General features: G+C 32.5%; 1 protein-coding gene across 5 annotated transcripts; it reads left to right on the top strand.

Annotated features, from left to right (window-relative positions):
* Window positions 1-1,793: 1,793 nt before the first annotated feature.
* LOC105255335 lies at window positions 1,794-26,438 on the top strand. 5 transcript variants are annotated; one of them, XM_011264559.3, is made up of 11 exons: window positions 1,794-1,940; window positions 5,997-6,438; window positions 15,749-16,054; window positions 16,454-16,684; window positions 17,779-18,090; window positions 18,680-18,979; window positions 19,803-20,111; window positions 20,222-20,524; window positions 25,458-25,611; window positions 25,690-25,850; window positions 25,971-26,438. In XM_011264559.3, the coding sequence occupies exons 2-11, from the start codon at window positions 6,366-6,368 to the stop codon at window positions 26,303-26,305; spliced, it is 2,484 nt and encodes an 827-aa protein (XP_011262861.1). In that variant the 5' UTR covers window positions 1,794-1,940; window positions 5,997-6,365; the 3' UTR covers window positions 26,306-26,438. The 5 variants fall into 5 exon arrangements, with proteins under 5 accessions (XP_011262861.1, XP_011262860.1, XP_019884367.1 ...); XM_011264558.3 differs by having other exon boundaries at window positions 1,795-2,118; XM_020028808.2 differs by having other exon boundaries at window positions 1,795-2,137.
* The last annotated feature ends 259 nt before the right edge of the window (window positions 26,439-26,697 follow it).

Below are 26,697 nucleotides of genomic sequence, written 5' to 3'. Positions count from 1 at the left end.
TGACTGTCATAATCCAGAGAGTCAGGGAGCTATCGCGATTGATCAAACATTCTGCGCGTTCATCGATCTTGCCAATTGTCTCATCGCAAAAAATCCATTAATAATGTGATATTATTTTATATTTAACATTGAATAATGTTAGATTTTCGACATTTGCGACATTTTTATTATATATATAAAATTTTTATATATATTTAATATATATAATAATTTATTAATATATATTTAATAAATTTTTATATACATAAATTTTTATTATATATATAAAATTCTTCTAATTTATGATGTTTCTACTTCCGGTATCATCGCTTTTATTCATGCGAACAGTCATCGCGTGAATCATTTAAAAATATTTCTTCCATGCACACACATACAATTTTTTGATCGTTATTAGTCGATAAAGGTCAAATAAACGCATCGCTCATTATCTTTCGAGACGCGTTATTATTTAATCATCACTCACGGCAAGTCGTAATAAAAGTTCCGTTATTGCATTAATGTTCTGTGATGGCAAATACGCCTTATTGTCTATCGTACCCCGCGGGGATGAACATCACCGTCACAGAAAGCAATATGATTTCGCAATATGCTATCCGTTTTGATGGAGAGAGATACATACTCGTCTGACGCATCCTGTTATGCGCGATATTTTTTTTCACAGCCTTTGATCGAAGGCAAGATCCGATCTATGTACGCGTTTCTCGTTTCCGGGTGCGTGCTTCAGACTATTAGAAGAAGCTAAATATCGCTTCCTCGCTTGGAGCTTATGGAAAAATCATCTCATGAATCTGAATAGCTTGATTAATCTCAAAAATTTATCAACACATTTTAAATTGAAATATATCAGTTTATAAATATTTTCAAAAAAAGTTATAAGTATCGCTTTAATATAAAAATCTTTCAACAATCTCTAAGAATGAAAATAAAAAAAATCAAACTAAATATTTTCTGAAGCAACTCATCTTTTTTATTAAAATAAAATTACTATCAATTATTTTAGGAATACATAAAAATTTTTCTCTTATATTATTCTTGAATTTAGGAAAATATAAATTTATATAAATTTATATTTATATAAATAATAAAATATAAAAAAGAAGCATGAAGAACTATTAAATTTATATTTTATAGGAAAATATAAATTTATATAAATTTATATTTTCCTATAAAATATAAATTTAATAGTTCTTCATGCTTCTTTTTTTATATTCTATTATTTCCATTTATTTTCTCTCTCTTTCTTCTCTCCTCGAATATTTTATTTTATATTTTTAAACATGTAATAAAGAGTGTACCCATCCATTTATTTCTGTGCTTATATCGCTAGACAATACGCTTTCTTATCTTTATTGGCTGCCCGACACGTTTTTGAAAAAAACCCTGCTGCATGAAGCATCTTTTTATCTTCAATAATGCGTTAAGGTTATCTATTAAAGCTATCCCGAAGACCCACTGGCGTCCCATAAAAATCATTTAACGGAGTAAAAAGACGGAGAAGCGCGACGCGGGCGCCGACAGCGATTCCGCTTAGGAATTCCTCACCGGGCGGATACACCTTATCGCGGCTCGTCTTTCGCGAGGAGCTATCCCCTTCGGCGCAGGTTATCCGTCGTGGGGGCCGCTCAGGTGGGAGGTGGAGTCACGGGTGACGAGTCTCGGTAGGGTCCCCGTCGGCAGGCAGGTAGACAGGTAGGGGCCCCCCTCGGGCTCCCACGGCATGCACGTACCCCCGTAACATTGGACCCCCACTTGTGACCGGCGATGACCATCATCGAGGAGACCGTGGCGTCCCGCCGCCTACAGTTGCAGTCGGCGCACCATTCCACGAGCACGCGACATTCCGCGCGCGGCGGATACCCCGCGAGAATACCCGATCCTCTCGACACACGACCGAGAAAAAAAAATCGTAGAGATATATCCGAACTTTGGGTGGAAATCGGGTGAGACGCGATCCTCTACCTGTGTAATTGTAATGTAAATGCACTTTCGGTGATAGATATTGCGTGAATACTTGTATTCGACAGTGAGAAATTGGATTGCTTCTGGCGGGATCGGCGGAAACAACGCGTTCCTTTCCGTCTCTAAGATTTAACGAAGAATCTTGGAGTCGTGCCTGATGTACTTGCGCATACTTTACGTATAGATATACTTGTACCTATTAATGAATAATTTGAATACTTGAAGATCAGCGAGAGCAAAGAATAATCAGCATTTGCATTGCCTGAAATTCGCGTTTTGTTATTTAAATTGCGAAAAATTCAGTGCTACGATTTTCGATATTAATATTCACTACTTAATAAAGAGAATATTATATTTAATCGATCGAGAGAGATAAAAGATATCTTCCAGAATAAAAAAAATACAGTGAGTAATGATGAAAGTATTAGAAATACAATGTTATACTCGGATTGTTGGTTTTAATAGAATAAAGATGTGTTGGTGATTCATTAAATAATGAACCAAATAATTTTGAAGATAAAGTAAAGAAATAATGTTGAAAAAACTTAGGAATGCGAAGAAATTTTATAGGATTTTTATAGCCAGTGTTAGACAACAAGAATATTTCCAGAGAAAAGTAGAATCATAAATTGTCAAGATCATTAGTTAGTTTACGAGCATAAAACGAGTATGAAAAGAATATATCTTAAGAGATATTTAGGAAAAAAGTATATTTTTTGTAATAATTTTATAACTAATGTTTCGGAATAAATAAGTCTTTATAAAAGTCTTCTAAGAAATCTTAATAGAATTTAAAAGGATGCCCTAATAATTAATTAAATAATTAATTTAATAATTAATTATTTTGATAATTAATTAATTATTTATTTTGATATTTGAATGTACCTTATCGCATAAACAATATCCTCACTAGAAGTAAAAAATCTTCTATAGATGATGTTTCGATGGATTAAGAGATATATTGATTACATTAATGAATTAATGACGCTAAGCGTCAAAAAAGTGATAATGTCGTAAATGTCATTGCTAACACGCGTGAATCGCAAAATTACATGCATACGGTACGTAGAAGATATTGTCGTTAAGTGGAATGAGAGAAAAGCGCACAGACGGAAGATGTTTAATGTACGGTATTCGCGCGTGCGATAATGGTGACAGCCAGTGACAGTATTACGTTAATAGAGATGCGTGAGCGATCGAGATGTATGTGCGTGACACAAACGATTGTCAGTGAATGCAGTAGGATGAATCAGAAAGTGCGTGTATCCCGTCGGAACTCCATCGCCTTCATAAAGAAAGAAATACGCTAATATTTTTTAAATACACATATGCTTTTTTAATTTTCTTTTTAATTTTCTTATATAAAGATGGGATCAAAAAATATATAAAATAACGGAAATATGCTAATTTATTTCTTTCTCTTATTAAATGGGAATATTCTTTTTATCTTTTAATTATTGATTTTAAAATATACGTTGACAAAGAAATAATCAATAGGTATTTGTAGATAATGTTTATTTTTTACAATGTATTGTTTAATATTTATAACATGAAATATTTTACTTATATGTTTCTGTCAATGTAATCTATATAAAGTTTAAATAACTTATGAATATTATTAATTAAATTATTTTAGATTTTTTTAACATCTTTAATAATTTATTATTTATATATATTTAAATTACAATCGATATGTTAATGCAAATTGAGAATCGTTAATCATCGAATTGATATATCATTGATATATCAAAAACAATATATCGATCAGTTCTTAATAATTTCACAGTACTTATGCAAATTAATACATTCCTCTCTCGTTCGTGAAATATTTATAATTTGATGAATCAACCTAGTTAATTGGCGTTTCACATTTAGCCATGGAAAGTTCAAGGAAATGTACTTAAGTGTACTGGATTTCCTGAAAGCTGGTATTATATTTAGACGATTACTTACTTACATTCTCTTTGCACTCCATTATATGCTGATTAGAAACCGCAACCCGACAATTAACCACATTACTTTACATGCGAGTAAAATTGCCCATGTTAGAAACGGAATTACTCACGATCCTCGCAAGAATTCTATGCGAGACTTATTGAATGCGTGGATATTGAGCTCATTTTCTGTCAGCAAAAAATGCAATAAATTAAAAAATCTTGATTAATAAAATGCTATTGACATAGATAACGAAATTACAAGCAATGTCAAATTATTATATAATAACAAACCAATTGAGAAAATTATATATCTCAAAGAAATAATTAAGTCCAATTTTTTTTATACTAGTTTTATAAATTTTAGAGTTTTCTGCATAATAAAATTCAGTAAATTGAAATATAATCCAATTTTTTACTTTAAAAAAAGTTTGCACACTAAAGATTATCATATCAAATCATATCATGAATATTATTGATTCTTCTGTTATATAAAATATAAATATTATTCTGTTAGATAAAATATTAAAATAATGTGTTATGGCAAAACAAAAAGTAATAATATTCTTATCATAACGCATTATATGGAAGGTTAAAAAATTTTCCTCTACTGTTTTTTCGCGATAAAATAAAATCTCAAGAAGCAATAAAGTAAAGAAAAAGATAATTAATCTTGCTTCGCAAAAGAGTAGGGCACTCATTGTACAGCATTACCCCTCTTTTCATCGATCCTTCCGTAATCACCTCCTTTGCTCGAGACCTATTTCGATAGAACAGTTTTCAAACTTTATCGCGGAATAATTCATTCATATAGAAGTTCATATGCATAGATATCGTATAAAGATTGAGCAAAACCAACACACCTTAACACGAGCATTTTATGCATTGGTGAAATGTGTATAATGTTATTTCAAAAAGTGTATAATGTTATTTCAAAACTTTAAAAATTAGTATAGCATATTAGTTCAGCAATGAATATTTAAAAAATCATAAGAGATGGCTCATTTAAACTTTTTTTAAAGATAAAATTAACTTTATATTTGTTGTAGTAAATTAAAATTGGAAAAAATTAAAATTCGATATTTTAGTCTTTTTGATAATGTTAATATAAAATAATATGTTAATATAAAATAATGCTAATATAAAATGTATAGGAACATACCAATATAAATTAATAATTGTCAATAATTTAGTAAATCTAAATCCTTATAAGTTCGACAAGATAAAATCATATAAATGAGAGAAAGGCTATTAAAATAAAGAAACGCAGTAAATAGAGCGCAGATGATAAAAGCCTAATTTTCAATAAAAGATATAATTATAAACGTTTCGGTCTAATTCGGACCCTCTTCAATGTAAACGGATATAAAGTATATTGACACATTGAATAAATTTAAATAATAACATATCACCACTAAAATTAAATATAATAAAAGAAAGATAAATAAAAATAGATTGCTGTATCAGTCGAAAAAATAAAATTGTAAAATATAAATAAATTCGATCGAAGACGTAGCAAGAACAAACTTTAAAATCAACAAAATGATTTCGTTTTTTGATCCTAGCTTTTCTCTCATTTAAATGTTTATAAACACACAGAGAAAAATATCATTCTACTATCAAGAAAAGCGATTACTCAATTAATTTTTTTTTTAATTAATAGTTTTCTTCAATAAAGAATATATTCTTGATATAGTTATTAAATTATACTCATCACAAGTATTAGAAAATCTCATTATCATGTAAAAGAAAAAATTATTTTCTCTTCAAGAATATTGTAAAGTTGTATCAAAGAAAAATCAAACTTACTTTACGCCAACTCATGTAGTAAGCAAACCAATTTAATTTAATATTCTTGATTAAAATACTGCACTTATTAAAATTTAGAATATATTCAATTAAATTTAATGCCTGTGGTGAATTTGTGATATATTTGCGGATATACAAACTTATGATATACTTAAAATAAATAATATTTACTCGAATACAGTATACATTTTTCTCTGTGTACTAAATCTGGATATTTTAACCTTCTTAATAACATCGTGTTATAACGTGTTTATAAAGACTAACATACAATAATATTCTTCATTATCCATTTAGCAAATCAATTGATAAGACGCCCTTCGCGATTTCATCCCGCAAGATCAAGAATTTTCCTTTGAAGAACGAGAATATTACATCGATCGATAGGTCAACGAAATCGCGGGCATTCAACACCTAAGATAGTCAGGTAACGACCAGAAATCGAAGTCAGTGCGGAGAACACACGTATCTTTAACGAGGCACGAAGAGGGGGACGCCCTTACATGCGTCATCGCGCTATCGCGGGTGCAAATCGCACGTGAGCATTGCACGTGAACGGCAGTACAACACGTGCACCACAACGTTTGGCATCGAACGCTGTGACAGCCAACGCCTCCGTCCCATTGTCGCGCACGTGCAACAATAAATGCGTCGTCGTTGCCGCGGATGACGTCCCGTACGTTTTTCAAGATGATCACCCACTGGATTGTCCTGCTGGCTCTCGGCGCCGTCTGTCACGGTGAGTACAATTGTTTATTAATCGATTTAATTAATCATTAGAATTCTTTAAATTATATTTGATTTGATATAAGTTTATAAAAATGTGATAGAATTTATTAAAGAATTGCGTGAAAATAATTATTAATAATAAAATGATATCTAAAATTGCAAAGATATTGGGAACTATAAAAAGTACGTTTTTTATTAAGAAAAAAATTGATTGCTGCTAAATAACAAACTCTCTTAATTTCCACTTTATACCAATATTCAACAATTTAAAACAAACATTACAATTTTTTACAATTTATTATAAATATTATTATATTTTTTGAGAGAATTATAAGATAAAAAATTCTTTAATTAATTATTATTAAAGGAATATAAGTTAAATTTCTACATATGATATAGTTCTCTCTTTTCTAAAATTTCAAACGTAATCTTGACAACACTTGTTATCATCCGTAAATTACGACCGGTTATTTGCATCTTAATTGGCGTTCTCGATATAGTTTATGATACCTGATCGAAACGCAACGTCTTAAAATAGAGGGCTAGATAGGGTGATCGAGCGCGCAAACGCGATGCTTATAAACGCGGCTATAAATCGACAATGCGACTCGTTGTCACATGAACCGCTTGGATATGCATCGTATGTAATGACAGAAATTTGATACGTCGTCAATTGATCGTCTCGATGAAAATTACTTACGTAATTGAGCGATTACAGGGACTCGCGATGGAGATTAATGCGTTATGTAACTCAGGATGCGTCGTTCTTCATTCAAGTGCGGAGTTCTTGAAAAAAACTTTTTTTCCACTCGATGACATGTGCAATAAAGTATTCATTAAATCGGAGTCACACATAATCTTTAATATTAATAAATTTATTTGAATTTAAAATAAATGTTAATTTCTCGCTTTTTTGAATACTTTTATGTATATAAGATTTCGAAAAATTATTTACGTTTATAGCTTGAATTTTCGAAAAATTGTAAACTTAGTATTAATGAGGATTCCATCCGTTTATTAGGCCATCCGAATTTTAATTTTATACATTCTTAACACATAAACTTTAAATGAAATTACTGTTAAAGGAGAGAAAGTTTATTTACAATTATATTTGAAAAATTAAAAGATATTTATTTCTGAAAAATTTGAATTAATAATGACTTTTAATAATTTACATATGATTGTATATATCATATTTAATAATATCTTAACATTTATTTCTTTAATTTAACATTTTATCTGTGATAAAAGATAAACTAATTTCCAAAATAACTTTCAAAAAACTCGATATATTGATTATTTCTGTAATTTAAATAAAAAGAAAAAGATTGTATAGTAGTATGTAACATTTTTCTCTAGTTTCTTAACAATATAACCTTCTTGTAGAATTATATAATTTCACAATGTCCGCATAGGATCACCTTGAATAATATAATACTTTTATACTGCTCACTTCTAATCGGTTACTATTTAAACTGTTACGAGACATTAATAAACATTGTAAGCAACGTGTGATAATATCAGTAATGTTTCATATATTCTTTTATGCATTTGTTTTTTACATATGTTTAAAGCGATTATAATGTGTGTTGTTGTATAATAATTACAATTCCTTTTTATAATTTATTCCTTGTGTATATCCCCACACATACACATATTATTTATTCAAAATTGTTCGTACATATTCTCGAGATGTTGATAGTCTCACAGTATTATATTATTAATCATTATACTATATTATTAATTATTATACTATATTATTAATCATTATTCTAATGAAATTATATATCTTTACAAATCATTTTGTGATATGTAATAATTTTATTTTTAAAATTATATTCAAAAATTATATTCAAAAAAGAAATCTTTAAATATTAGAATTTACACCTTAAAATCAAAATAGAACATACAAAATATCATTTTGCAATATTTCAATATTCGGGAGGTATCATCGAAATTAAACGAAACAAGAAAGAAGAAAGCAAAATTGATTAATATTGCAAATTTTATTTTATACTCTATCCCTTCAATTTACTTTTTCACAGATTAAATATTCTAAAATGTTGCTATATTGAAAACTTTGCATTAGTAGAGAAAGTATTTCGATCTGACATTGTTTTCCTAGCGTTAAAGTCTACTTCTATGGTAGTCCATGCCTTGGCAGTGAAACCGGCCCGAGGCGATTCTCTTGCACGCGCGATCTGTGTTTCGGGATCTCTTTTTTCCTTCTACGTGTGTTCGCCGTGTACCATGATTGTATTTCATTAACAAGTTCAGCACGCAATTCGGGAGAAGCACGTGCGATGCACGGCGGCGGTATGTCAGTAGCCGCGCAGCTGCATTAATTTAAAGAGCAATTTAAAAGGAATGCGTTGCGCTGAATAAAAAAATTACATCTTGATTCTGATGAAAAGAGATTATACAAAATGTATGTATTATCTCTTGGAATAATTTAAATCCATTATTTGTACTATTATTTACTGCAATATTATAATCTTATATCATTCTTTGTAGTTTATTGCAATATAAATATATGTACAAATATTTATTAAATAAGATATCTTCGGGAATAAATTTTTTTAAATAAAATGTAAAAAACGTATTTGAATAAAGAGAAAAAAACCTAGCAAAGTACAAAAAAAAGCAAACTTCAAAATTAGTTAAATTCGCTGTGACTGATTGTTCTCACGCGATGTGTTTGTAAATTATTCCGTCTGAATGGGTCTTAACTCGATGCCAACGGATTCACTTTCATCCCGCGCGTCGCCGGAATAATAAATCAGTGGCAACGTACGATTTTCGCCCGACAACGATGACGAAGCGAAATTATGCCGAGATCTCTCACGCGGACGGAATCAGAGCGAAACGCAGCGCATCGCGTGCACCGTTTTCAACGGCTATCCCTCGCGCGCAATTTCTTCGTCGGCGATAGTTTATTTGCATAAGCCAGCTGTAAGATGATAAATGCCCAGCTTATAAGATGTTAGAACACATGGATACAGAAATTGAATAATTAATGATATAAGATAATATACATCTCTGAAAATTCATTTATCGCAATACAGTTATTTTACTTTATCCATAATAAAATTTTTCAAATAATGGAGAATCAAAATTCCGATTGGAAATATAGTTTAATTAATTATAAGATTAATTATAAGAAAAAAATTCATACTGAAAATATCTTGATAAAAAATTTTAGGCATACAGACATAATAATAACGTTAAATAATAATTTGTCTTGATATATAAATATAAAATATAAATATAAAATATAAATATAATAATAATAAATATAAATTTAGTAATAATAAATATAATAAATATTAATATAAATATAATAATCAAAGATTATATATTTATATTTTATATGCAGACATGTATGTATATATGTGTTTCACGCGGTCAAGGAGATATCTTGGGCGATCTTCATAGGTCGGCCGGTGCATCACGCCATACATGCTGTAAAATGCATCCCGCCACCGGGGGGCGGTGAGGAATTCCTACGAATTCCTCTCTTCTTTGCCCTCAGGCGGCACACACCCCTCTTCCCAGCCCATACCAACACGCGTGTTTGCATTCCAGCGCGATGTTTCACTAAATGCACGCATTGCACCGGGTTTAATCACCCTCCCGGAGGGAGAACCAGTTCTTTCGGGGCCGCATCGCGAGACAACGTTTTTTTTGTAAGGAGGTCTGAAAAAAAAGGAAACGACAAGAGACCTGGAGCAGCGCCGAAACTCCGAGAAGAATGAGCCACAATTATCATTCCACGCTCGGATCATCGCAATCTGCCACTGTTCCTCCCCGTCTCTTTCAGAGATCCTTTGCATAATAAAAATTGCACGACAGTCATTAAGACGCGTGCAATCTCGGAGAGATGCCATATCGAAAAATACACTTACATCATAATAGCTGCATTTTTATTGTCATAATTAAACATGGATTATTCTCCGCTTATGCAATTAAACTATGCCTGCAACAAGGAAATTCGAATGTGTCAAATTTTTATACAATTTTATACGTGTACAAAAAATGAATTAATTTGAAATATGAATGAAGAGGGCAAAAAGAACCGCTGGCAGAATTTGAAGGTGAAAAAATAGCGGAAATTGCAAAGTGGATATCTTGTCATGCAGAATAGCAACTACCAGAGTGCATGATGCAATAGCGATTTGTACATGCGCGATGTTTTTGCGGAAAAGATTAGACGTTAGGCGGGTATAATGAGGTAAATCATGGTTTACGCGGCTCGCAATCTGCCCTCGACTATCCAGCGGCCAGATATGAGGAGACTTGAGCAATGCGTAACCTGGATGCTCATCGGGAACACGTGTAGTAAGTACTTATTGTTAGTCGCGCGAACGTCACGCGTCAATAGATCGAACTTCACTGAACCGCGTCTTACTATCAATCGTTGGAGACAATTGTGCAATTTATATGAAATACAGTGACACATAAATTATCTGCCGTTTTTGCACCGTGATTTTATTATGCTCAAAATATTGAATCATTTTATGATTTCAATTTTATAATAAATAAACAGTATCTTAATTTTTTAAATATAATATATATTTTTTATATATAATTAATATATTTTAAGATGTCATAATAATTCGATACATATGATCCTACCCATTGATTGCAATCATATTAGTGAGAGACTTTTCACTCCATAAAAATGAAGTAAAAACTTTCTTTTCGAGATGTTAGGTAATCATAAAAAAGTGAGAAATGGACGTAACAAAGTGAAAAAAATGCGGAATTGTAGAAGGAGATCGATATTTCATAACGATATTCTTGAAAAAAATTTACTTCGCGCGATTAACATAAAATAGCAGCCGAGTCCTGCGAACGAAGGATGCACATTCCTGCATATCCTTGACACGATCCGCTCGGTTCTCGCATCAGACGTGCGTCTCACCGTTTACGGAATTCTCAGGTTTCAAGGCGTCGACGTCGTCACCGCCGTGCAAATATAAAAAACGGACGTGCACATGCCTCGACGCGAAACCAGCGGTGCGTGAAAAGAAAGACAGAGAGGAAGAACAGAAAGAAAGAAAAAGAAAAATCAGTTAATTATTATCCATTAATATCAGCTAATTACTACTGGGATAAATGTCCAGGATATGCAAAGGAAATACAAACTAGTGTCATAAAATATTGTCAGCCAAATTATGTGTAAATAATAGAAATATTATGTGTGTGATCAATAAAAATTAAATTTAAACATTATATGAATGATATGTGCAACATGTAAGGGAAGTTTATTATTTCAAACTCTGCGTGCATCGAAATAAGAAAATAAATATTATCTAGATATTTAATAAAAATTAATGACGAAATTATGACACACTAAATGTTATGAATATTACAAAAAAAACAAAGGAGAAAAGAAATAATAGAAAAATTTGTTTTAAAAAATTTTGCGGGATTGGTATCGCTATCTATCATGAAAAGATCTAACGAGCAAGATGATTTAAATATGTGCGAATATAGCAAATGGAGAAAGTGCGGATATAACTCGTAAAAATGATCCCTTGAACGGAAACGAATGTGATGGCGAAGGTCTGACTAGTAACGGTGCGATCGATTAATATTCGCGGCGGGTCGATCCGTCGACAGGAAACCGGAGGGCTGCAACCGCATTTCCGCGGTTGATTACAGAGACGAGAAACTGAATCGAAAAACAATTTCTCTTGGAACCTAGATAATTATTTTAAGTAATGAGACGGGACTATAAAAGAAGAATAATGCTTTTACGTTACAGGATAAATTTAATAAAGATGAAGTTGTTGATATTATTTGTTTTGTCAAAAATAAATATAATTAATATATTTTTGTAGAAAGTGTTTTCATGACAAAAAAAATAAAAGATATATTAGATATATCACTCGTTATTACTTCATGTATATATAATCAGCTTAATAAGAGTTTTACAATAGCCAATTAAAAACTGTTCAAATCGCAACCAGAGTCATGACGTCAAAGAATTTTTTACGTCTCGCAGAAAACAGCTGATTTATGATTCAATTATTTGAAGAATTCGAATAACTTCTTGACGCACGAAAAATCTGTTGGTTCTGGACCATCATTGTTACGTCTTCCAAGAAATTTGATAAATAAAAGTTTCTTTTCTTGAAGAATTTCGTTTATAGCGAAGTCAACTAAAGATCTTATCGGAAAGATTTATCTTATAACAAAAACATGATATAATGCGCTTGCAATAACGAGACATAAGTTAAGGAAAAAACTAATATTTCATAGAATTATTGCATAGCATTTTATTTTATAAATTTCATATCTTTAATTTCAGTTTTAATCGAATTATTATCACGTTTATAATTTTAGTTTAATCAATAGGTTTGATAATAATTTTGCGTACCACAGTTGGTTGTCAATGTCTAACTGTCTAAAAAACAGCAATATATTATCAATTATCAATAAATCCATTTTTATTTAAAAATATTAATATATTATTAGTAAATTATCATAATATATTTGTAATCGATCTTATTTAATCTTAAATAATATCCTATAAATAAAAATACGATAATTATACTTAATTTGATGTTACTTCGTATCTTTCGCAACAATTAATAATTTCTATAATTATCAGCAGTTAAACTTTCGCGTTAAACAATTTCAGAAGATAATTTTATCATGTGGCATGAATATTTGGTAATTTTGAAAGGAATACATTCAGGAAAATTAACATCGTAAAAATCGAAAGTTAAAGTTTGAAAATTTTCTTCCAAAAATATACTATTATCTTCGATATAATTGAATTTGTATAATTTTATTTAAGCGCGTAACACTTTCGAAATAAATAATTCATTTTTATGGTTTACTTTTGTGCTTTTAAATAATATTAAGTCTACTATTTTTATCATACAAGTTTATCATATGTTTGTAATTATTAATGGTAATTAGTAGTTTTAATTTTATAATATGTGTACACATTTATTATATAATCATTCATACTTTTCATTAAAATTATACACATTTATACTATGACTAAATGTATGTACATCGCAATAAATGACAAAGCGAATCAATTAAAGACAAAGATGAAATCGAGTTGGTCTTAAAAAACAGATCGTAATCACCTTTTAATCGCGAGTTAACGATCATCTTTTATATTTTTAATTACAAAGCGAGATTCATTATAACGTTTTAATTCTCTTTTCTTTTTACTACTGGTTTTATACTAGGCAATTATACTTCCTAATTCATCTTTTTTTTTGAAGGTTTCGAGATTTTGTCTCCTTACTTAGCTCTTTCTTCCTTTTTCCGAAAAATCCCGAATCTGTCCTGTCCTTGCCCAATTGGCTAAAACCTTCGAATATGAAATAAAAAAAAGTCGTACTAATTGTGACTAACCTGTTGTTCGATACGTTATGAACATATTGTACGCCTATTTTTTCTGCTGAGATACACGTATTTTGTCAAAGAAAGTGTAAGAAAGCTGACGGAATAATTCAGTGGGTCGTACACTTCCTCAGCCTAAAAATTCTTGGTTGACTCCCCGCAGTTAACCATGTTCTACAAGCAAACGGGAAAGTTAGATGCGAAGAAGAGTGAAATTAATAACGAATTTACGAAGTATATCCCTGATAAAGAATATAAAAAATATTTTTGACCATGAAAAATATTTTTGTTTAGCAAGCATAACCATATGAAATATTCTAAAAATACAAGAAAATCAAGTGTGGAATAGAAATGAAATCAGATCTGTAAAAAGTTACTTCATCTCTACTCTCTCTGTCGTATGATAAGTAAATCGTCTCTCATCATTCGAGATTATCGTAATAATTCTTTTACGATATTTTCATAATATAATGCGCTAATATTTCCGATTTGCCTGCAAATTTTCATCAAACTGCATTCTTTTCAAGAAGATGTCTCACAAGGAATTATAGTTATTACGAAATTGGTGCAGCTCCCGATTGCGACAGAGGAATCCGATCGAGTCTAATCGATCGATCGGCACGTAGAGCTATAAAATTGCCGATCAGTATGTCAATGTAAAATGGAAACGACCTTCCAGTGTCAGCGACCAACTCTGCCCGTCTTGAGGACGGCGTCGGCTTTAACGCTAGCTGGCAAACGTTACGCGACAATACCAAGGACCAACTTCGGGCATATAATTGTGCACGTACTACATACCCGTCATGTAGAAAGCGTGCGATGATGGATCGCAGGGGCGCTCTTCCTTCGACGATCATCGATGAACGAATCTAATGCGATTATTAGAAGTTGGTTCATTTCAAGAATTTAAATTTTTGACGACAATTTAGAAATCGAAAGAATAAATGTCTCTTTATTCCTTAAAGATTATTTTTTCTTAGATTTTTTAAATTATAAAAATCTAATTAAAAGAAATACAACTTAAATAAAGATTATTAATTGTTGCATTATTAAAAAATTATGAAATTAAAGGTTTATTTGCTTTACTTTAGATTTACATGATGGCAAGGTTTATATATTACTAAAAATTGTCAAAATTATCTTATCATTAATTTACAAGGTTGAACCTATTTATTACATTGATTTTAAGTTTCCGATCTATTATACTCATTTCAATGTTACACATTAATTCCTTCACCTGCCAAACCGTTTAACTTACATGATATTAATGTAAATATATATCTGTAAACAGTTGTAACTTGTGCGATACATGCCTGTTTTAGCGATTTCTTGCACAATATAAAATTTTATCAGTCCCGCATATGGAAATAAAGCTATTTTCGGAGACACAAACGATTCCTGCCGCGAACCAATCTATCGATCCGACCCTGATTCTATCTGCATGTGGTGACAGACGCGCGACGCACAAGGCGATTGTCTACGTGACTTTCGTAGCTTCCTGCCCGACGTGTCCCACATATCCGTTCTTCTTCGTGCTAGGTGTCTTCGTGTCTTCGCGACGTCGGTTTTCCGACCGCGCTTTCAATTTTTCACGCAACGCTTGGTCCAGAATATTTTTCTATTGACGCATCTAGTGCGTTAATGATTTCATTTTACATAACTTGAAATCTCTATATGATGAATATTACGTCAGAGTTTTAAGGAAGAACATTTTTGGAATGTTGAGATAAGCCTCTTTTTAATTCGCACTCTTTCTCTCATATAACTATATTGTTTTTATAAATAGAAACTAGCTATCCATTTTTTATTATTCATTTATTTATATCATTCATTTTTATTTTATTATTTATTTATTCGTTTTATTCATATTATTCATATTATTCATTTTCAAAAATATTAGAAGCGAGAAGTAATCGAACTTAATTCGTAATTTTTTGTTTGATACTCAGGTCTTCCCGCCAACGAGCTTGCTGATACGAGCACCATTGGAGATATCGGAAATGTCTCAGAAGCAACCACTGTTGCCGAAGTGAAAGGTCATTCTATGGATGATATAATGCCGGGAACCAAGCCACCACCGATTACTGTGGTGTTCGTCGATATTCCGGAACATACGGAAACGGAACTGGGCTCATCCGTGTTGTTGGCATGCCGAACCGCTAATCCTGTAGCCGAGTGCCAATGGTCCTGGCAGCCATTACCGCCCATACACCTGCCACTTCCGGATATCAGTGAAAGCCCATCAGTTTCTACGAGTAAGCGTGAATTTGTTCCTTCCGCAATTAGTTTCCTGAAGAATATTCATATCTGACTTACGGATATACACGAAAAATCACAAAGATAATAAACTCGTATAAATGATCTAACTTCAAGATGATTGATTACATTTTATAGCAAATTGCAAAAAATGTATCTTCTTAATTTAAAGAAGTTTCTTAAGAAAAGTCAGAATTAAAAATTTTGTTAATCAAACTAAATCAATCTAAAATTCTTTCTAAAAATGTTTTAGCTCCTCTAGTTTATGCAATAACCATTCTTGTAGACGATATTATTATTTTATCTCTTTATATTACACATATATATAGGATATAATTTTATATTCGAGCTAAATATTTATTAGAGAGTCGTTCTCTCGAATCTTTCAATGATTTCAGCTACGGGGATTTCGTGGATGAGCTCAACGATCACGTCAACTCCTACGACCCATCCGTTGCCGGTACGACAATTTCCGGCATTCGGGAACAACAGCAACGATTGCTCCGTGAGATTCTCCAGCACGAAACACGAGCAGACAGGATACTGGACTTGTGCGGCGAGAGTCTCCACCAACGATCCTTTCACCAGCACTGAACCTGCCAAACTCAGCATCGTCAACGCCAATCACGGTAGAATGCTCAAATTTCTTAATTCGATTTCACAAATTTCACTCTTTAATATATTTTCGGATTATCATATCTTGTCATACCTTTAGTTCACAATAGAGAAAAAACTTTTAATATTTTTAATAAATATTTATTAAAAAAACAACACATGTATGTAATCGGTTTCTTTCATTCTTCTTAATATTGTATAAAATTTTCTTATGTATTTTTATTTGATATACATTGATCGTGATTAATTAAGTTTGAAATTAAATGTTTCCAGACAATACTATTTGCGAATTTTATAAAAATATTATCTTGCTATCATTTATTATTTTTTAATAATCTTGTATATTTTCTGGCATTCTAGGAGGAAAAGCTATTTAAGTCGTAGTCCCGTTCTTCAATTAGAATTTTAATCGCGTAAGCATAGTGAATAAGCGCGATGTATTTGCGCAGTTGCTTTCGACCTCGAATTCTTGGTGACAGAATATGACATCGTTATTTGTCTTCATCAATTATGCCAACTGTCACAATATATTTTTCGCATCAAGTACTTTTCGATAAGAAATATCGTCACTACATTTATCATACAGACTATATTTAAATATTTATTTAAGAATTTTAACGCCAAATTGTCAGTATTTAATATTTTTCGAATATCTCGCAATTATGTTTAAATAAATTTACACTTAATTTTGGTAACGATTCCGGGTGAATCATTCAAAATGAAAGACTGGTCGGAGAAACGCCTTCATATGAATTTTGTTAATCATCTCGGATGAGTCATGTAACATGAAACATAAATTTTCTTCTAGATTTTTTTAGAAAAAAAATCAATTTTAATTAAATTAGAAAAAATCTGAAGACGAAAATTACAAGTTCGTTTGAAAGAATTAAGAGAAATAATGATCTATAACGTATTCATATATATATATATATATATATATATATATATATATCCTTATATATATATATATATATATATATATATATATATATATATATCCTTAATTCTTTTCGCGAAATCTTCTCGATCGACTTTCGAATCCCACGCGAGAACGTCGCATTGCGTAAGGGATATCGAGAAGTGCAACTGGTGCATTCGTACGTTTCAGGTATCCTCATCACGTTCGCGAAGCAAAACGAGAATGTCATCGAGGTGCCCGCGGGATCCTCGGCGCAGATAATGTGCCAGACCAAGTCGCCGGTACGCGAATGCCAGTGGTCCTGGCGGCAACTGAATCAATCGCAGCCCTGGAACCTCGACGTGAAATCATTCCCGGCCTTTGGTAATGACAGCACGGAATGCAGCATCAAGTTCAAAAACGTTCTGCCGGAGCAGGAGGGTTACTGGACCTGTGGTGCGCGAATCGATCCGAATTCCTCGTTCACCCAGGCGACTCCTGTTCGTTTCCTCATATCGGAAGGTATTTTGATTAATTATGCTGTTTTCGTATTGACATAAATTTACTTACATTTTACAAAAAATTATATAGCAATTAATTATAAGAATATAGCAAATATAATAATTCAAGAAAGTATAACAATAATATATTATTATTTTATAATAATAATATATTATCCACTTTACGTAACTTTTGGAGGTAGAGTTTTAAGCTTTATTCTGATAACATAAGTAAAAGACATTTTATTTTATTTTTATATTTATTTTAATAAAAGACAAATGATGGAAAATTCAATCAAAAATCAACCATGAAAACTCGATATATCCAAATTTTCCATATCTTTATAATATCTTAAATAAAATTTGTAATAAAACTGTGACGAAGACTGTTTTTCAATAATAATAATCGGCAATAATTTTAATTGCATCATATTTATTTAATCAGTTTTGTAACGATTCTGTAATAATTAAGTTTCGTCATCGAAAAATATTTCAACGTCATCTACTTCGCGTCACACACACACACACCGATTGATCCTGTTCTACGCGACCCGTTTCTTGATTGAAAAGAAGAAAAAGCCGTCAAGAGAGCTTTCGTTTCCCTTTTATAGTCGAGTTCGTGCAGTTGTCGCGCGGCGTACAGGTTGCGGCCGGCGAGTCGGTCTTTCTACGATGCCTGGCGAACAAGCCGGTGGTACAGTGCGAGTGGTCGTGGAGGGCGTCGAACTCGAGCAAGGAACCGCTGCTGGTCAAGAAGTTCAATCCAAACAAGGACGCCGATCACGACTGTTCCGTGCGATTCAAGAATATACTGTACGAGGAGGAAGGACTGTGGACTTGTGGGGTCCGTTTAACGCCAGACGGGATCCTGCATACGGCGCCCGCGGCCACTGTCAGCCTCCTGCCCACTGGTACGGTGACGATCATTTTAATTAAGAAATAAATACACCCGAAACCCTGCAATCACGCGTCGTTATCAAACGTCCGATCCAATCGCGAATGATGGCTACGGGCGATACTCGTTGTAATTACGTTAATGTTCTCGCAATTACGGATTGATTGACATCTTAACGTGAGATGATGTAAAAATTGATTTCTTGCATAGGGAAAATAATCAATGACGTGTAACTCTATCAGATGCCGATGTAAAAAATTCGAAGTAGTAGTGCATAGTAATATCTGTGATTTAAACTTTTGTCTTTCTCTATCTAATTGCACATTAAAATGCAGAAACTATGTATGAAATTCAAATGCAGTCGCAATCGAAAAAAAGCAGGGGAGTACAGTTCAATTATGGATGTCGGAATTCGAAATAATCTCGTAATTCGATTTTATATACTTTCCCTTCATATACATTTCACCTTTCTCTCGCATTTCGCGCTTAATTTATGTAGCACTTTATACCCAGCGAGAAACGTAATGTAATTGTTAATTATATTGAATCCGATTTAATCTTCTGATATCCTGGAAAAGCGCGTTGATGCTAATCAGAAATGAAAAGAGCTATCAAGCGTTAAATTAAAAATAATCTCAATCACACTTGGTTTTAATTATCAAAAATATCTTCCTTTTTCAACAGCGCTCTTTCATCATTTTACAAATTTTTCGAAAGTCGAGGAAGTTACGTTCTTTACGCACTCGCAATAGAAAAAAATCTATCACGTTATCAACTTGAATACAAACGTCCTTACTCCTTCTCTTGTACAATTTTCTTATCATGATGATCAATTCCAGCTAAGGTGAGCTTCGTCGATTTGCCGACGGACACGGCGGTGCCGATAGGTACAGAAGCCGTACTGAAGTGCATCACCAGCAGCCGAGTCGAGAAATGCTCGTGGACCTGGAGACCATTGAACAGCATTGATTCCGAAAACGTTGTTATCAACGAATTTCCCAGCAACGGCGATCTCGGTCGCGACTGTTCGCTTCATCTTCCGCAGGTGCAGGCGGAGAAACAAGGAAATTGGGGCTGCCAGGTGTCCATCTCATCGCTCAACACCGTCCTAACGTCGCCATCCGCCAAACTCACGGTCTTCGAGCAAGGTAAAATGAGTAAAATACTCAGAGACAAGAATTCTCTCCTCAATTTGACATCTTAATTGACACTAATAATGTCTTAATTAATTCTAAATCTCTCTGATAACTCTTCCCAGACGAAGTGAAGTTCTCAGAGCTGTCGCAGGACATTCAGATCTCCTCCGGTAGCAGTGTCCTGCTACGTTGTGTGACATCCTCGGCGGTGGATCAGTGCCGTTGGTCGCTCACCCCCGTCAACTCCAACACCACCGTAGTGGTGAAGCAATTTCCGGCGGCTGGCAACGAGGCGCGAGACTGCAGCGTTCGTCTGAGTCACGCGCTCGCCGAACAGGAGGGACTCTGGACCTGCGGTGCCAGAATACACGGCCGGCAAAATTACACGGACGCGCCGCCCGCGAAGCTGAGCCTCCTCGAACCAGGTATCATCGAGTCCTAAAGGCGGCCGCTTCTCCACCGCCACAGGTGAAGGGTGGATGCACCATTAATCGATCGTCGCGCTCGGCTTGGGCTCGGTAAATCGCGTACTCGTTAATTATTGAGTACCGTAAATTAAAAAGGATCTGTCGAAAATCTGGAAAGCAGAAAATTTATTCAATACTCGCGTCTACTTTTTTATTCAATTTTATCTAGTAATGCCTTAAAAATATCACTTGTTGACGTTTTTCTTTTGAAGCCTACGTTGCTCAATTTTTTTTATATTTCTGTAATATTTAAATCCTTTTTAATTTACAGCATTCAATTATTGTAATAAAACGTTTTCGTGCGTCGCGTTAATGTGCGAAGATTATAATACTCTTGAAGCATCATCAATCATCGAAAAAATTAGATTTTAATTTAATTAGAATTTTTTATCTCAGCAGCACGTTTAAAGATGACTAAAACAGATAATTAATGACGTACGTGAGTAAAATTCATTAATTATTTTATTAGAGAAGGCTATTATTGAACGTACAGAGCGTAAAGTATATGCATGGACTATAATAAATTTTCGTTTCGCGTGAGAAGGATCTCGCGTGCAATAGGAATACTTAAGGACCTTGTGTATACGAGTCGTTACGTGTACAAGGATCTCTCGTGTGCGATGATTCACGTGGGAGGACTTTGTTCGCATCAGTTAGGCATCTGTTTCATGAGATTCATATTGACAAGCAACAAATAATGAGAACAATCACGATATATAGCAGTTCAACAATATATTGATATATAGATTTAAATCACATATCAGAGACTTTTTTTGAATATTTTTAATATTTAAATTGCCACATTTATTATCATCTTTAATCAAATCTATAACTTTTCATAATCAAGTTCATAATCATCATTTTCTGTGTCGAGTTTCATGAAATACGCCGAAAAACTTTCGCCCAAAGCCTGGCTAGAGTCGCTTCAGCATTCGATCGATTAAAACAATATACGATAAATATTACTGTATAATAAATCGTAGGACACACATATATTATATATATTTTAGGATCCGTGGCCTGTGCATTGTTGCGACGACTGTCGCAACCATCCGCGATCGCGAGTGCACCAAGACGAGCTGCACGTGAGCTTTGCACGCGTCGCTGCGTGTGCGTGTACATAAGTGTAGGCCATGGATCCTGACGCACGTCTTTGCAATCTGCGGTAGACGAAGCTTCACGGCACACGAGCATCGATTGAACGGTTTTTACATGCCGTAGTGGATTAATAATCGGAAATTCTTGATGCCAAATCATTATTGAGCGAAATTAGTAAGTTATTAACGAATGCGATCAATATATATTTAGCCGGCCCCAAGAAATCGATCTCGCTATTTATTCGCAGAAATACGTATCATAATTTTTATATTCGATATGACTAATAGATGGCATAAAATTTTGCAAGAACGAAATTCCATAAAAGAAAAAGATTTTAATTTTACTGACTAAGATTGCTTTTGCAAATTTTTCATTTATTCCTCTTATTAAGCAGCGCATTTAATGTCTGTCGCCAATAAGAAGGATCGATATCAATGTATGCGGAATTGATTCACATTGATAAGCTCAGCTCTCATTATAACACAAGGCTATCCAGCTGTCCAATCGAAAGACAAACTGTGCATAACTCATCATCCCACATCTGTATGTGTATTCCGAGTGATGAGGATTCGCGCTCGATATCGGCGGAGAGCAATCGGCCAGGATTTGCAATGAAAGTGAAAGTATGCGCCGCTCGAACGCGGATCCTCGCGAACGCCCCGAAGACTTTCGTGGATGGGAGGTAATGGATTTGCATGCCGATGAAGCTTCATGCCACTAGATTAGCGGTGGAAGTGAGTGCCTGTGAGTGAAGCTGTTGGGCTGCCCATGAGCAGCCCATGTGTGTTAGGGAGATAATCGCGACCGCGAGAGAGAAAGAGAAATTTTATGATATCCATACAAGAATGATCTTACACTACGATCGTCATATTTCACTGATTAAATTGTGTCATTTAATTTAATGCGCGACGCTACTTGTGAGAATAGCCAAATTTTTTAAGACGCTTAGAATAACAACTCTCGTGTTCTGTCCAATTGTCAGTATCAAGCAGTATTATATATCTCATTTAATAAGATATAACACGAAGATAAACTGCTTATACCAAGCACAAAAATTTTGAACGGTCAGTTTCAATGTACATAAAATATTTGAATTTAATAATATTTTGTTACATAAAAAATTTTGTGTAAATTATTACATTTCAATTATCTAATTATGTATTTCTTGAGTAGATCTCCATTGAACAGAACACGAAAGAGTACATGCATTTTTCTGTTACTTTTTTTTTTAAAGAGAGTGCAAGTACATTTATATGTCACACACGTAAGGATTGCAATATTCGAACATACATTTATGTCATCAGTCCCATGCTTTACCACAATACGTAATATCTATTTTTAACTTAATTACATTGTCGTGCATTTGCATTTACTAGCATTAAATCGTCCTAGCTTATCATTCAGTCTTGGCGCATCCGTTTCTCACTCGCAGTTCTCCGATAAACGAGATTTATCGGTTTGTCGTGCGCCGCGTGGTAAACCACGAATTAACAATCTTGTCAGCTTTTCTTGTATCTCCACTAATTAAGGAGGCTTCACACGAGTCGCAATTTATTGTGATTTTCTCCTTAGTAATCCGTCCATCCACATCATTATTATGCAATGCATATCGCCGCATTAACTTTCTCATTCCTCATTATGTATATTACTACGTGCTAAGTACATTTTATCTGAAAAATTATGCAAATATTGATCCACAGTTTCGAAGAAGATTAGAGTTTCTTTTCGTATCACAGCATAATTTCTTCGATCTATAATTAAGTAATAGCGATATTAAAAAAATGAATGATTTATTGTAATGAAAATTCCAAACAAAGTATATTATTGCATTGTTTCATATTAATATAATGAAGAAACATTTAATATTAATATAATGAAGAAACGAAAATAAGAAATATAAGAATAATCTTTTAGCTATTAAAAATATAAGTTTAAAGTTAAAAGATTATCAAATTTTTTATTTTACATACTTGTTCTCGATCGCCAACATTGAATTCCATTTTTCATTTATCATTCTTATTTATATTCTCAGCGAAACTGCGCATAAATAATTTCATATTTAGATAATAGAATAATAATTGTTTATTGTGTGTGTTTACTTTATTCTATTTTCCAATTATTGTAGATAGTTTAGTAAAGTGACAAGTGCTATGAATCTTTCATAATGTATGTATTTTAGGTAAAAGCGAGAGAAACATGCCACATATTACCAAGGAATTGTCCAAATGAATGTTAAATGATGATGTTATCTAACAAAGTTGCTCACAGGCACAATTAATATTGCAAACTGCGTCTCTCGTTACATATCATATTATTTATTATAAAAAAATCATCTGTCTTAAGTTAACATCGCGTTTATGTTCATGTGTTTATTGCTTAATTCATAGCCAATTCTGACATATGTCTGTTATATATACTCAATCATTATTATTATGACTACTTTAATGCTAAGTAGACAATTTTTAATATTAAGATTTTCAGCGTCCAGAAAATTCATGTCTACAACGAGTAACGCTCGTTCTCATTGGTCAATAATGCAAAAACGTTATCGTTCATCATTCGTATATTTTAAGAATAATTTTATTTTGAATTTTTAACTATTTAAATTTCTTTTTTAATATCTAAATATTATAAAGAATTTTGAATAAATTTAATTTAGAGAGTCTAAATTTTAAAGAATTTAATTAGAATTAATTTTGATGTAATAGTAAAAAGATTAAAATATATCAGTACTATCTTTTCTGAAGAAAAAGATGACGTACATAGACCAAACTAGAACGACGATTTACTTGCAAAGTATATGAATCTTCATGTGCCATTAAGTATCGTTAAGTTCCGTTAAATATTCGCGCATTCTCAAGCGAGTTTTTGAGTCTTTGAGTTGCTGTAAACTTTTTTGTTTTGTCTAAAAAAATAAATAAAGAAATAAATGGTAGTGCGAAAACGCCACGATGGTCTTCTCACTTCCATCATCTCGATTACTAACTGCATTAGTACTGAAAAGTTCTCCTTATCTAAATCTTTGTAATTTGTAATAATTAATCAACGTAAATTATAATAATTAATCAACGAATCCCTGGAAAAATATTACAAATGCTAATTTTTAAGGAAACTATAAAGTTTTATAAAAAACTTTATATAATTATTACACTTTATAAAACAATCATTAATGTGACATTTTAATTTATTAGATGACATTTTAATGCGTAAATTATTATCTTCATAATAATTTTGATTTTAATTATAAAAATCATTAATTGAAATATTATCTTATATATTTCATAGTTTATGTTTCTTATTTCATAATATACGAACATTTATTTTTTTTTAACGTCTGAATACTTCTGATAAATTTAGCGCTTATAATATTTTCTGGGATTAATCAATCTCATTAATGCACACGAGATCAGCACACGCTCTATATAACGCCGTTTAAGCACATCAAACCATGAAAGTCATCGATGCACAAACGGTGATTGGTGGTCAAAATAATCGTCGAATAAAATCTACCGAAGATAGCGGTTTTTGGTGAGTGGGATAAAAAGTTAAAAAAAAAAACATTTTTTTTCCGATGGCCTCAAGAAAGATCCATAGTAAAATCCAGTTTGTAGTTTGAATATATACAAATAATGTAAAGAAATTGCAGTCACATAAATGTCTTATATTTACATGACTTCTTTCGTTAAATCATTATTAGCAGTCAAAATTCATAGAAATAATATTTTATCAATAAATTCTTGAGGCTATAAGGATTAAAAATAAATTTAATTCATGAGATATCGATCACTTTTAGAACCCGTCACTATCGCGGTTTGGTCTACGCCTCATCAGATGGTTACTCTTGCATGTAGGATCGGAGCTGTGTCATCGGAAGCCAACTGCCACTGGATCCACGTTCCAAATGTTCACATACATCAAAACTATAGCAAGCTTGCGAAGAAGCCGAGGTAATAAATCTCCCATTATATATATAATTATTTTGTCACGTATTCATTTAATACATCTCTTCGTACTTTTATATGCAGGCATAACATGCAAATGGATTACACCACGGGTATATGCAAGCTAGTCTTCAAACCGGATCATTCCGATCTAGGAAAGTGGACTTGCACATTTACTCTAACGAATGAAAACACTGACATCGAGATAGGAAGCGCGACACTCGTTCTGCTCAACACCGTAGCAGGTTTATTAACATCTTAATTATATAAAAAACATATTAGATTCTTTTATACCCATTCTCTTCTTCTATTTTTATATTTCTTTTATAGTACGAAAAATAAAATTATTCATTGTATCATTACAGATGAAAAACTAGGATGGATCGTGGGTGCCTTAACGGCTATGATTTTATTCCTGATGATAATAGTCGTAGTATTAGTGGTGTGTAAGGCGCGAATTTTCGTCCGTAAGACGTCCGAAGTTCTGGAAACCTTACCCTCCAACGTAAACAAACAAAGTGTGAAATTCCGTGGTGAAAATTATACCGAAGATCAGGGGAAGATAAATCTTCACTTCACCGAGGACAGCCGTACATCGAGTCTCAAAAGCATTTTACCCAATAGAAGTCCACGCTTGCAAGATCGCATGGAGAAAATTCATGCAATGCCGTCTAAAGTATTTGAGAATGTTGGAATGTAACACATGATTTTCTTCGTCGATATAAAAAATTGTTTCTAACGAATTAACATAAGATTATTTTTTTTATATCAGAAGTTAAAACTGTATTACTATAGGTGAAAAGATGTATTTTTTAGTAGATACAAGAAAATTGTGAAAAATTTTTCTTTCACATATATAAACACAGTGAGAGATTAGAAAAGTAAATTAATATATTGTTCCTATAAAAATTACGAACATCGTCGATATTTTATATATATAAATTTTTTGATTGTTTAATAAATTTGTATAGATATAATTTCACGAGTATAGCATATAAGAAAATGAATATATATAAATAAATACATATAAATACATCTGTATATAAATTATGTAAAAACTGCAAAATATATTTTTATATGATAAATCATTAT

The sequence above is a fragment of the Camponotus floridanus genome, unplaced genomic scaffold (assembly GCF_003227725.1).
Source record: "Camponotus floridanus strain SB8 unplaced genomic scaffold, Cflo_v7.5 scaffold10, whole genome shotgun sequence".
In the NCBI taxonomy this organism is placed as follows: domain Eukaryota; kingdom Metazoa; phylum Arthropoda; class Insecta; order Hymenoptera; family Formicidae; genus Camponotus; species Camponotus floridanus.
The sequence above is the reverse complement of the archived record's forward strand: the minus strand, read 5'-3'. Positions and strand labels throughout refer to the sequence as shown.

Bases quoted from the DNA above. Each gene is read 5' to 3' on its own strand.
- LOC105255335 (XM_011264559.3), top strand. From the start codon at position 6,366: ATGACGTCCCGTACGTTTTTCAAGATGATCACCCACTGGATTGTCCTG. The intron at 18,980-19,802 runs GTACGGTGACGA...GATCAATTCCAG, and splicing joins TGTCAGCCTCCTGCCCACTG to CTAAGGTGAGCTTCGTCGAT. The intron at 25,851-25,970 runs GTTTATTAACAT...GTATCATTACAG, and splicing joins TCTGCTCAACACCGTAGCAG to ATGAAAAACTAGGATGGATC.